Consider the following 14,495-nt stretch of genomic DNA (forward strand, 5'->3'; position numbering starts at 1 on the left):
CCCAAGTAAAGTTACCCAACAGGCTGAAGTCTTAGGTAAAGCTACCCAACAGACTGTACCTTCATCTGAAGCCACTAGACAGACATTACTATTCCCATCAGCTGAAGCCAACCAACAGACTGTACAACCTATTGAAGAGTCCGAGGGACCTGTACCAACTGCAGCAACAACAGTCCAAGATGTGCAGATTTCAGTAGATATCATGTCGGATATAACCAGTCAGCTTGAAGTTTTTGATGGCAAGCAAAGTTTATCCAATAAAAAAAAAATGGAGCAGTATTCAGGGACGGATAAAGTAAAACTGAGACAGAAACATTTGGAAGAGCAAATGTTAACTGACGAAAAGATATCTTCAGTGATAACTGACACACCCAAGTCTGTTTCACCTGTCGTCATAGACAAATTATATACTGCTACAAAATTTGGATATAATAAAATTAGATTAAAGGAAAAGGATAGTGTAGCTAACCACAGCAGAAAATTTTTACAAGAACCCTCAATGCAGCCTCTAGAAGTCTAGAAAGGACGCCTTGTCTCATAAAAAAGTTAAGTGTATCGATGATACATAAAGATCAAGATTCTTCTACAGAAACCAAAGACGAATGTGTTGTTGCAGGCATGAATTCAGACAAAACTGCAGAAAACAGTGAATTATTAAGGAAGAATAATGGTGGTTCTGTAGATACTGGAAAGGAAAGGAAAATGGATTATACACATTCAGACTGCAAAAGTTAGCAGAACATTAAAAAGTAGGTTGGATACAGGTGCATACAAAAGTACCAGTGCCAATATTCAGCAGGTCTTTTCTGAAAAGGACTCCAGCAAGACTGGGATAAAGTTAAAGGCTACATATCAAGCCTAGATACAACATAGAGAGTGGTAGCGGTGATGCCACATCACTAGACAGGGAAACTCACAGTTCCAGTGACAGCAGTGATAATGGAACATTAAATAGTAAACTTGTGAACAAAAACAAGAGCATAAATGCTAGAGATAGAAAGCTAGTGCTACATAAACATTGCAGCAGAACCGATAGTGAAAGTACTGCAAGCAGATCAGACAAAAAGTGTCTGCGTACGAGTGATAACAATGAGAGTATTTTAAACAGTGAACATAGCAACAGACCAAAAAGTGAGAGTGGAAGTGACAGAAAAATATTGAAAAATCGACATCAAAGCAGCATTGACAGCCAAACCGATGATAGCAGCACATCATACAGCAAAAATCAATGTACATGTGCCCCTGAAGTTTTTGATACCTGTGAGTTAAATAATAAATATCACAAGAGCAATACAAATAGAAAATCAGTTAGTAAACACAGACATGACTCTGACAAGAAGAATAAGAGTAATTGCCAAAGTATAAGCAGTGATGAGAATGACAAAAGCAGTTCAGTAAGTGGCAAACATCAATTGACAAACAGCAGTAAGAATTATAACAGAACATTAAAGACAAAACATGAAAACAGTATCGGCAGGAAGACAGATAATGGCAGTGATAATGCTGGTATTGGCCAATCATTTAGAAGGAAGCGTAAACACAGCAAAGACAAGATAGAAAGCACTAAAATACACAGATGTTCATCAACATCAAACGAGATAGGTTCCAGGCGAGAGAAATCGGAATCAAGAGAAAATAAGAAAGGAACAAAGAGAAGACATGATGCAGATTCTTCCAAACTAGTATCCAAAGATAATCCCTCAGGGGCCCCAACAGACCTTTATTGAAACAAGAAACAGAAAAGAAAGGACGATGACTTAATAGTCAGTAAGGCTAAACAGAAGGAAGACATGCATTCAATAAATGAAGATGCAAATATGCTAGAGCATGAAGAAAGCAGCAAAGTGTATTATGTGATAAATAGAACTGAAACGAGAATGGTGATTGGAATCAGTAAAGACGCCCAACCAGCACTTAATTTGGACAAGGAGACCCCAAAAGGTACGCCATATTCTTTCCATGGAGTTGGAAGCAAAGATTCAACACAGCTGTTATCCACAAGTGGTGAGGAGGGAAGTCACAGAACAAGTTCTGTATCTTTAAGTGATAAGTCAGACTGAAGAAGCAACAGGGCTGGCTCCCATCAGTAGCAGCCACAGTAGCCCAGTACCCAGTGGTAGTGGTCGTCCACATGAGCGACTTACTAGCCCAGTACCCAGTGGCAGTGGTCGTCCACACGAGCCACTTACTAGCCCAGTACCCAGTGGTAGTGGTCGTCCACACGAGCCACTTACTAGCCCAGTACCCAGTGGTAGTGGTCGTCCACACGAGCCACTTACTAGCCCAGTACCCAGTGGTAGTGGTCGTCCACACGAGCCACTTACTAGCCCAGTACCCAGTGGTAGTGGTCGTCCACACGAGAGACTTACTAGCCCAGTACCCAGTGGTAGTGGTCGTCCACATGAGCGACTTACTAGCCCAGTACCCAGTGGCAGTGGTCGTCCACACGAGCGACTTACTAGCCCAGTATCCAGTGGCAGTGGTCGTCCACACGAGCGACTTACTAGCCCAGTACCCTGTGGTAGTGGTCGTCCACACGAGCCACTTACTAGCCCAGTACCCAGTGGCAGTGGTCGTCCACACGAGCCACTTACTAGCCCAGTACCCAGTGGCAGTGGTCGTCCACACGAGCGACTTACTAGCCCAGTACCCAGTGGTAGTGGTCGTCCACATGAGCGACTTACTAGCCCAGTACCCAGTGGTAGTGGTCGTCCACACGAGCGACTTACTAGCCCAGTACCCAGTGGTAGTGGTCGTCCACACGAGCGACTTACTAGCCCAGTACCCAGTGGCAGTGGTCGTCCACACGAGCGACTTACTAGCCCAGTACCCAGTGGTAGTGGTCGTCCACACGAGCGACTTACGAGCTCACAACCAATGACCAAAGATGACTCTGGGTTTGGGCTTCAGGATATTACTAGTACCCAAAACAATAATATGAAATTGCAAAAAGTTACCAGGCATCTCCTTGGAGAGTATTGCCAACCAAGCATCTGTAATGATCCTTATGTATGCCTTAAGAATTGCTGGCAACAGCTTAATCTGAAGCCTTGGGAGGACCCCATGCGCTCTCGGTGCTTCAACTGGGAGTTGAACTTACAAAGGATGATTGTGTGTATCAAGAAAGAATTCAAGGTACCCCTCCCCCCTCCCCCCACCTTGTATCAAAATTCCTCATTTATCAAACCATGAAAGATGAGCCAAATGTTGCTAAATTTTATGATTGTATGCGTGAAGTTAATTACAAATAAAAGGATACAAAATATGCCTTAATCTTGTACAATTTGTTAAATTGCTTACATATATATTTCAAATTACAACTGCTTTTAATTTAAATTTACCTATTAATGTATACAAAAACAAATAAAAAAGTACAAGCTAATGAGATTTGAATGCATGTTGGTAGGAGAAAATGATAAAGATGAGAAGTGATGAATGTGACTTTGTGATGAATGTGACTATGTACCCTCACTATGTGATGAATGTACCCTGAATGTGACTATGTACCCTCACTATGTGATGAATGTACCCTGAATGTGACTATGTACCCTCACTATGTGATGAATGTACCCTGAATGTGACTATGTACCCTCACTATGTGATGAATGTACCCTGAATGTGACTATGTACCCTCACTATGTGATGAATGTACCCTGAATGTGACTATGTACCCTCACTATGTGATGAATGTACCCTGAATGTGACTATGTACCCTCACTATGTGATGAATATACCCTGAATGTGACTATGTACCCTCACTATGTGATGAATGTACCCTGAATGTGACTATGTACCCTCACTATGTGATGAATGTACCCTGAATGTGACTATGTACCCTCATTATGTGATGAATGTACCCTGAATGTGACTATGTACCTCACTATGTGATGAATGTAAACAGTTATGAGGAAGAGGAGCTGACCGTCACTATGTGATAAGTGTTAACCATTTGGATTTTTCATGGCCACAAGTTTGACCAGAATTACTTCATTTCTCTCCAAATTTACATCAATGTTCATGCCACAATTGCGCCCTTCAATTGGAATGAGTTCCATTTCTTAGGTAACAATAATTAATTTGATATCAAGCTGATAGAAATGGTAACTAATATTTTTCACCTGTAAAGTTATTAACCCATGGAATCACCTATATACCACAGCTGTAAATGCTATGACATTACTGCAGTTCAAAATGCAAATGGAAAAAATAAAACACCATCGAATGTAATGAAACACCTATTTCTGGTAGAGTCTGAGAGGTTCCCTGAGGCAGTCCACCGAGATGCCTTCCTCATACTACTGAGTCACCCCCCCCCCAATAAAGAATATAGTTTGGCCTACTGGGAACGTGGCCCTACTCAGAGAGGCAGAGAGAGCTGAGGATTGTTATGATCACCCAGAAAACAAGTGAAGCAATGCAAACAACATCAAGAATCGCAAAATGAAGCTACAAATAATTCACTCAAAACTCTCCAGGACTCTCTAGTTGTAGTGGCTGGTAAATGGTAGGCCCCTGAAGGCACCAGGTTCCCACATCATCCATAAGTCAATCCGGAGAGCACAATCCTTGTGGTCGTCATCAACCCTTATGATTAATTAAAAAAAAATCAAGGCATGAATTATATGCCTGAATTAACCATCTATTTAATGGCCATGACGAGGATAGGAAACCGATAGCTTATCAAACCAGTCCCCGTGACACAGTGGTAAAACACTCACCCGGTGCTTTGCGAGTGATCTGGCCTGGGTTCATATCCTGGCCGGGGAGGATTGACTGGGCGCAAGTCCTTACCTCTGTTCACCCAGCAGTGAATGGGTACCTGGTTATTTAATGATTTAGCGAGTCTTATTCCGGGGAAAAAATTAGGGTTAAGGACTTGACCAAAATGTTATGCATGCTAAAGTGTCTTTAAAAGGATGTAAGAGCTCTGGTATATATAAATAAATACATATAAAGGTCCCTCCAATATTTCCTGGGAATTTGTTAACTGTACTGTACTATATTGTCAACTACAGTAATATCCTGGCATTTAGGGCTTGGGCAGGTAGGTGGCTTCATAGGTTTATAACCCTGTGGCTGAAGAAGCATCTCCTGTTCTCAGTCCTACATTGTGGAGGCCACTATAGATGGTGGCCCTCAGGGCTTCCTGTCCCTGTCTACGCCACTAGAGGTGGTGGCCCTCAGGGTTTACTGTCTCCATCCTGGCCACTATAGATGGTGGCCCTCAGGGCTTACTGTCTCCATCCTGGCCACAATAGATGGTGGCCCTCAGGGCTTACTGTCTCTATCCTGGCCACAATAGATGGTGGCCCTCAGGGCTTCCTGTCCCTGTCTACGCCACTATAGATGGTGGCCCTCAGGGCTTACTGTCCCCGTCCTGGCCACTATAGATGGTGGCCCTCAGGGCTTACTGTCTCCATCCTGGCCACTATAGATGGTGGCCCTCAGGGCTTCCTGTCCCTGTCTACGCCACTATAGATGGTGGCCCTCAGGGCTTACTGTCCCCGTCCTGGCCACTATAGATGGTGGCCCTCAGGGCTTACTGTCCCCGTCTACGCCACAATAGATGGTGGCCCTCAGGGCTCACTGTCCCCGTCGACGCAACTATAGATGGTGGCCCTCAGGGCTTACTGTCCCCGTCGACGCAACTATAGTTGGTGGCCCTCAGGGCTCACTGTCCCCGTCGACGAAACTATAGATGGTGGCCCTCACGGCTTACTGTCCCCGTCGACGCAACTATAGTTGGTGGCCCTCAGGGCTTACTGTCCCCGTCGACGCAACTATAGATGGTGGCCCTCAGGGTTTGTGACATCTTTGACACACTGAAAGACACTGGTGGTGCCAAAGATTATGACATTGCCAAAGCCAAATTAACTGAACATTTCAAACCAAGACAAAATACTGCAGTGGAAATTATGCATTTCAGGAGAGCCAGACAACTCTCATGAAACTGTAGATCAATACCACACACGTCTGCAGGGTTTAGCAGCCCATTGTGAGTTTGCTGATGTTGACAAAGAAATCAAACAGCAAATAATTGAATCATGTACATCTACGTGTCTCCGTCGAAGAGCTCTAGAACTTGTTGATGATGACAGTTCTCTTACCAAGATACTGGATATTGCTCGTCGAATGGAAGATGCTGCACGTGATGCTGGTGCCATGGAGTGCAGTGCCAACAACAGTTCTGCTACTGTTACTAACAGTAATGAGGTATGTAAGGTTCAGGGAGGACACCGTGATCATAAAAGATATCATGGCAAACCTAACAGTAAATTGAGCCGATAATCACATCACAACTGGAGTCACGGAACAAGACTCAAGCAGTCACAACGACCCACATCAGAGGGTGTCAACAATAAATGTTACAATTGTGGAGGAGACTACCCACACCAAGGTAATGTTTGTCCTGCTCAAGGTAAGAAGTGCTATGAGTGTGGAAAACTAGGTCATTTTGGTGCTATGTGTCGTTCCGCACTAAAGAAACCACAGTCAGTGAATAAAAGCACTGTACGAGGATCAGGTCATAGGGGTCGAGGTGGTAAGCACAATATTGCACCTCATATCCAGAATGTTAATAATGTACAAGACAACATGTCATTACAACCAGTCTCAGATGACAGTGAATGTGATTATACTTATGGAGTACAATCAATCACAGAATGGAATGATCTTCCAAACAACCCAGAGACTATAGTATACATTGCTGGTATTTATCACAAAGTTCTCATTGACACTGGATCAAACATTGACACCATTGCCGAGTGCCACTATGAGAAATTTAAAAACAGTTCCCAAAGCTTGAGAACTATAATGGCAAAGCCACTGCCTATGCTTCAAAGTTAGCCTTGCCAGTGATTGGAACTTTCACTGCAGAGATTAAGTCAAAAAGTGCAATGCTCACTACTACATTCCATGTTGTTAGGAATGCAAAGGAATCTCTACTCAGTTACAAGACTTCAACCAAATTGGGGCTACTTCAGCTTGATAATGCTGTAGCAGTGGAATCAGCAAACAATGTTGATGCTATTGTTGCTGAATTTTTTGATCGATTTGAACCTACAGATTGTTATACTGATAGCAAAGTTCAGCTGCACATTAACCCAGATGTAATTCAAGTTGCCGAGGAATATGTACACTCTGTAACCTGTGATGCAGTCCCTAAGGCTCTCACTCTTGATGAAATCCGTACTGCAACCCTAGAGGACCCAACTCTGCAAGCAACAGTGGATGCATTGACTAAGAAAAAGTTTCCACGCATCCCACCCTCAGGAGTTGACCAAGATGCATTCAAAGCACTTGAACGCATCCAGACAGAATTAAGTGTTACGCAACAACGCGACACTGTGCTGCGAGGTACTCGTATCGTCATTCCAGCTGTTCTCCAGCAACGTGCTCTGAAGCTTGCACATCAAGGACACCAAGGTCTTGTTAGGACCAAACAGCTGCTACGAGAAGAGGTATGGTTTCCTGGCATTGATCGTCAAGCAAAGGACATGCATGATGCCTGTGTCCCTTGCCAAGCTGCAGTGGATACTTCAAGACCAACACCTCTACAACCTTCACCACTACCTGCTGCACCATGGACGGAAGTATCGATGGACTTCTGCGGACCGCTACCAACTGGAGAGTACTTGATGGTAGTCATTGATGATCACTCACGTTATCCAGAAGTAGAAATCATCACTTCCACATCTGCAAAGGCTGTCATCCCGAAACTCGACAAGATCTTTTCAAACTTTGGCATTCCTGAAGTTGTCAAGACGGACAATGGACCGCCATTCAATGGACAAGACTTCGTCAACTTTTCTGAGCATATCGGATTCAAACACCGCCGTGTGATGCCATTACATCCTCAAGCAAATGGAGAAGTCGAGAGATTCATGCAACCTCTCATGAAAGCGGTACGCTGTGATCATGCCGAAGGACGATCTTGGAAACAAGCTATGTATGCTTTTCTCAGGAACTACCGTGCAACACCACATGGAACACTGGGCAAGTCGCCTGGTGAACTCTTATTTGGACGTCCTATGAGGATCGCACTACCCGTCATGCCAGCCGAGGTAACGGATAAACGTCTCGCTCAGAAGGATGCACTAGCCAAGAGCAAAATGAAAATTGCTCATGATCAACGTGCAAAGGAACAATTCATAAAGGTTGGAGATACTGTTCTCGTTAAAAAGAAAAAAGAGGGAAAGCTAGATATGCCGTATGATACAAAACCATATAAAGTGATTAGTGTAAAAGGAACTATTGTAACAGCTAGTAATAGAGATCATAGTATAACACGTAATATGGCTTATTTCAAAGTGATTCCAACTAGTGTAGAAAATGATGAAGTGAAAAGTCGTACAAAAGAAAAAGAAAAAATGAGTTATAACCCAACAAACAATTCATCAAGGGATATTCTTGAATATAAGGACTCTCGTCCTAAACGCCTTTTAAACGCCGTACGCGATTTGATGATTAATTGTGTTCCTATGTAATGCAAAGTATTTACTTATTATGCTGAACTAAATTTAATATTGTTTGAATAATGCAGATATCTCATTCAATATTTTGTAACTTTGTATTACAGTTTCTTTCATGTTTAACATTGCATATGTATTTCTAACATTGAAATCCTGTGTGGTAAAGATTAAGTTGTTTAAATTCTTTGTGTGCGTAATTAATGTTAAATGTTTGCAATATCTCTTGATATGTTAATAACTTACTTTGTGTCAATAAGTTTGCTTTGTGCTACAAACATGGTAGACATCCTGTATTCATTCTTTTTAAAGAAAAGGAGGGATGTCATGTTCAAAGAAAACAGTACCATCCGTTTGTATGTGTTGTGGCTCAGACGTCAGCAAGAGGTAAACAAGAAAGCGTACAGGACGCCACCAGCTTGGAAGCAGCTAGTCATGTAATCGTTTATAAGTATTAAAGTCAGTAACCAAGCAATGGCTTTATATCACCCCTACAACCAAGACTTCCTCAGCAACACACAACACCACAGTAACCGAGTCTAAGCCGAGCAGTAGTAACATCTAGAAGTCTGCTGATTTTATTGGATGAACCTGAGATGTGTGACTCCTCTTGAATGATAGTATGATGATAGATGGAATTACTGGTGTCGATTTCACTTTGCCTCAGATCTACAAGATTTTGTTGAAGTTCTCGGTGTACTGCTGCTCTCAGATTGCTCATTGACAATCCAAGGTTACACTTAACGTCTCCTTTAAAGGCAGATTCTTTGGCTAACTCATCGACTCTTAACTCATCATGCATTTGGAGGCCAACATGAGATGGAAACCACATGAAATGGACTCTGTTATCATCATTAATAATTTTGTTGTATTTGTATCTATCTTCGGACCTAGGACAAAGCGCTTGCGAAACGCGAGGCGAGCAGTTTATCACTACACCACGGGGACATTATATAAAGTCACTGGTCATAAAGTCATTATATAAAGTCATTATTTAAGGTTACTGGTAAACATAGGCCTTTCAGGAATCCCAGTACCTCGACTCCACAGTTTGTGACTTTCAAGACCTACTTCATTATACAACACTTGAGATTCTAACAGAGACAATGATCAAACAAGGAATGAATGTTCGCGGATACTGGAGACAATAATTGAGTCAACCTCGAAGAGTAAACTGCCCTGCTAAACCACACACAAAAAATTTAGTTGTGTAAAAGGGGAAGCTAAAGCAAACTATACACACAGTTTCAGATGCAACTGAAATGAGTTATACATCTAGGAGGAGTCTTGAATTAACCAATAGAGTGCTGGAAAGGCGGTAGCTAGAAGACTGAAGCTTGATTCTGCATTCAAACATCTTGGAGAGTTGGCCAAAAACAGTGAAAACCGGTCAAATGATCATCAGCTATAAGGATATCTTTTCGTCAAAGGTTTAGGGAGGGATGTCAGTGAGGGGGGCGGGGTTGATGAATCCCACAGTGCCGTTCCCGACCTCACTAAGGTCACAACAACACATTGACCCATTTATATCATGTTCCTAAACATTTTTATAGAAGTAGACTATTTCAGAAGATTCAATTTATTTTATACTCTGTAGCGAATAAAATTGAATTAAACTAAACAAAATGAAAACATCCACATGTAAATTGTAAAATACATGCACTTTCTTTTTAAAATACTTAATTATATTTAAATACAAAATAAGTAGACAAGAATTTTTGCAATATTGCATAATATTTTTAAATTTTACATAATATTTTGTAGTTTAAACGGATAAAAATATTATTTTTTTCGTGTACAAGCCTGCCGACTGCTATATTGCAATAAGCCTCCGATTACCCATCAGGTATTTTTTAAAATCAGCTAATTAGCTGATTGTAGTCATTGATGAAGTAGTATTTAAAGAAATCTGTTTAAGGAATAACAAAGTTCTTCTAGTAATTAAGTGTTGTTATCCGCATGCCAGTGATACCACATCTAGGTGTGTCAAACTAGTGGTAATGTTAGCAGAATATCCTATTGTTCAGCTGTTTAGTTTAGAAATGGAACCCAACCACTTGGGCTGGACGGTAGAGACACGGTCTCGTTTCATACAGGTCGGGGTTCAATCCCCGACCGTCCAAGTGGTTGGAAACCATTCCAACTTTGGAATGGTGTCAAATCCTAATCTTGATCCCTTCCAAGTGCTATATAGTCGTAATGGCTTGGCGCTTTCCCATGATAATTCTCTCCCTCCTACTGTTGAGAACAGAGTAAATTGCAATAGGGAGTTTACTCTATTCAAGGCAGATTCCTACCAATAACCAAGCATCGGCCTCCACAGCTGTTATATTAACATTAATAATAATATTTTATTTATAAAAAAGTACAGCAGTGATATTTTTACATTCTTGCTAAGCCACTAACATGCATAGCGTGTTAGTGGATATGTTACCTTAATCTAACATATCAGGCAAGATGAAAAGGTACATTGTAGCAAGCTTTTATATCAACAAATAACTACAAAATAATGTTACAGAGGTGACTGATGAAGAGGAGACAGGCATGAGTAGCCCGTAGGTGGTAGATTTTTTTTGGAGTGAATGTGACCTTTGGTCGAGATAGGATATACTGCGTGCTGTGCTCGCATTTAAATTTAAAGTCCTCACTATGTGGCTGCTATCGCGGGGAAGGACATTGCTTGTGACAGCATTTATGAGGTAGTCCAGCTGCTGGACATCTTTCGTGACCAGAGGAGTGGCAGTGTTGATGAGTTCAGAGTGGTAACTAATAGTTTCAGGAACTCGTGAAGCTCCTCCCCAAGGTCCTTTGTTGCTTCATATTCCAGGAGATATTGAAGTAGTTGCTCTTCTTCAATTGTTTGGCAGAAGATGCGTTTCCACTCTCAGGGTTCACTAATTTCACAGTTGCATCTGTAACCCTAGACGTAGTCTGTATAACCGAATTGGTATTTACTTGTGGACTACTTTCCAAATATTTAGCGTCTAATTTGGTGGCCTGAAGATACCATATTGTAGAGGGCGAACATTCTGCTACTCTCTGTTCAGCCCGCAACCCGTCCTCGACTCGAGTCCATTACATTTAGCGGTCAACCCCACAGACGCATTCATAAATTTTAACATGCGGTTCATTCAAAACGGGAATTTTCTCAAGTATAAATTAATATTATAATATATTAGTATATTGTGTATATATAGGCATAGGATAGGTTAGGTCAGGTGTTTAGGTTCTGTTGGCGATTATTTGTATTTGTAGTATGTGGGTGAAGCATTTATAGCGTTGTGATTCGAACAGAATTCGTCAGTGAAGCACTTGTTCCGGATATGTTCGAACGTCAGTAATTGTGAATCGTGTGTAAACCGCTTTTCATTCATAAACAGAGGGTTTGGCGGGTGCATGGACTCACTTTTGGTTCTTTGTTTGGAGGACAGGGTGACTATCGCAGCCCATCCTCATAAACAAAGATCCAAGCTCGTTAATCAAGCCACCAAACCCCCTGTATATGAATGAAAAGGTTTACACACAGCCCGTCCTCGACTCAAGTCCATTCCATCCAACGGTCGATCCTCACAGACGCATTCAAAAATTTTAACATGCTGTTCATTCAAAACAGGAATTTTCTCAAATATAAATTAATATATTAGCGTATTGTGCATATATAGGCATTACTTCCTTACCTCATTACACCATAACTTCATTTGTTCATTTGATGCATCACACTATTGTTATTTCTGCATGTAATGAAGGGCGAAGAGGTAAAACAGCTTGTTGACAGAGCCCGGGTGCATGGGGGAATTGTGTAAAACCCTGGTTTGTGTCTCGGAGAGGCTGCAGGATCCGTGTAAGGGCAGCAGCACTCCCGGTTGCAATTCTTTTCCATGTCATGATACAGTCGATTAAGGCACGTCTGGGATCCTCTTGGACGTAAGTTCGAACCTCATCACGGCCCTTGTGGATTTGTTCAGTTAGTCAACTGTTGGGGCTGCATCCTGGGGAAGAACAGTAGTTGGTAGGTCCTCAAAATAAGCCTAACGTACGTGTATATAGATGCACAGTTTACATGTCTCCATCAGTTTTAATGACTGAATTATTAATAATATAATCAGCCTTTTGGCTGACTATCAAAAATAACCTAGACTATTCCAAGATCAATTTAAGTAAACAATCGTTCCAGAGCAAAGCACAAAAATTACACATTTTATATATGTAAATTTGAAAAATGTATGCAAAATTTAAACGATTATTTAATTGCAATAAATTTATCTCAATGAAGTATAATTAAGAATTTATTTAATAAATTGAAGAGATTAAATCACGTTATATAGATTAAACATAGCTAAGTTTTGTTAGATAAAGCCTCATGAGGTTTGAGTTTAGAGGAATACAGTTTTTAAAATAAAATATCCATAAGAGAGGTGGATGACCTTGTGGTAGTGACCTTAGTGAGGCCGGCGGGATTGACTCGTTGGCGGCTGTTGGGTGCAAACGTGTCGTACGTAGCGCTCGCCAGTTCCACCCTAGTGGCTGTGTGAGGAGGGTGACCGTGACGGCTGTGGGGGTGTTGTTCCCCGTGTGGGGGTGGTACACCTGTTGAGGAGACATGGGGTCTTACCGGCCTCCATTGAAGAGGACCTCGTCGGCTGGTCTGGCTTTTACGGTGCCAGTGAACCACTTGTTGGTTGGTTTTGCCCTGGTGGATGTTATACATGTGCAGTTGTCGGAATTGGTGGGCATCCAGCTGCTGCAGGGGAACCGCACCTGGTCAAGTTTCGCCATCAGGCTGCATTTCAGGTGTTGTTGTTGTTGTTGAGTTAGGGGCGACGACGATCGTGGGATCGGATGCGCCCCGGCGTACCCGTGAAGGGAGAATCGCAAAGCCAGGAAAGGCGAAATGCCAAGCCAAAACGTAAAACGAGTGATGCCAAGCACTAGAAACGAATATGCCACACGGCAAAGCTACGCACAAAGGAAGAGGCAGAAGCACATAATAGAACAGGGCAAACAAACAGCCAGAAGGGCACACAGCATGTCATAGAGCAAATACACAGGAAATCAGAGCACTTCTTCTTCTTGAGAATAGGTGCAGTTTGCATGAAGGGGTAACCCTCCCGATGACTGCACCAGGACAGATGTAAGGAGACGCGTTGATGGTGAGGAGGAGAAGAAAGTCAAAAGCGGTAGATGTGATGGGCCGTAGAGAGAGGAGTGGCGACGAAAACAGAGGCGAACGTTAGAGGGAGACTCCCCGCACCGGGGGGCGGGGAGTCGTGGTCACGGCGGCAGCTGATCCAGGCACGGCGTAGCCGTGTGCGCAAGATGGGAACTAATACTTCTCCGGAAACTTGCGTATCGGAAAGCGCAAGCAGTACGCTTCCCAAATCACCCACAGGTCGGCGGGCAGCCGGCCATCAGGCAGTACCCTCGGCTGAGACATCCTATCCGGCACCCTATAAACAAACACCTTCTCAGACGATACCCAGATAGTGGACGAGCACCATGGGATCGGAAGCACCCGGGCATCCCGATAAGGGCCCAACTCCGGACCCTCACAGGGCACGACCCCAGCAGACGGGACTAGGCAACCATCAGACCGGGGCAATGAAGGAGGGGGAACAGCAGGGGATGCAGGCGCGGCAGCGACTCCACCACAGGGCACAGGAGCCGAGGCCCCCCGGCGCACATCTTTCCGCAACATCACGACGAGGTCCTGATCATCAGGGACAACCCCCAACTGCGGGGATCCAACAGCAGGTGACACAGGAAGGGGGACAAGACAAAGTTAGAGAAGATTCAGCGGTATGCCACCAGGCTCGTCCCGGAACTGAGAGGATTGAGCTACGAGGAAAGGCTAAAGGAGCTGAACCTCACATCCCTGGAAAACAGAAGAGTAAGGGGAGACATGATAACCACCTACAAAATTCTCAGGGGAATTGACAGGGTGGACAAAGACAAACTCTTCAGCACGGGTGGGACACGAACAAGGGGACACAGGTGGAAACTTAGTACCCAGATGAGCCACAGAGACGT

General features: G+C 43.1%; 1 protein-coding gene across 1 annotated transcript; it reads left to right on the forward strand.

Moving 5' to 3' along the window:
* The first annotated feature begins 558 nt into the window (after positions 1-558).
* LOC138372273 (uncharacterized) lies at positions 559-1,727 on the forward strand. Its single transcript, XM_069337553.1, has 2 exons — positions 559-730; positions 874-1,727. The coding sequence occupies exons 1-2, from the start codon at positions 559-561 to the stop codon at positions 1,725-1,727; spliced, it is 1,026 nt and encodes a 341-aa protein (XP_069193654.1).
* Positions 1,728-14,495: the final 12,768 nt, after the last annotated feature.

This window comes from Procambarus clarkii, chromosome 5 (assembly GCF_040958095.1).
Source record: "Procambarus clarkii isolate CNS0578487 chromosome 5, FALCON_Pclarkii_2.0, whole genome shotgun sequence".
NCBI classification, from domain to species: domain Eukaryota; kingdom Metazoa; phylum Arthropoda; class Malacostraca; order Decapoda; family Cambaridae; genus Procambarus; species Procambarus clarkii.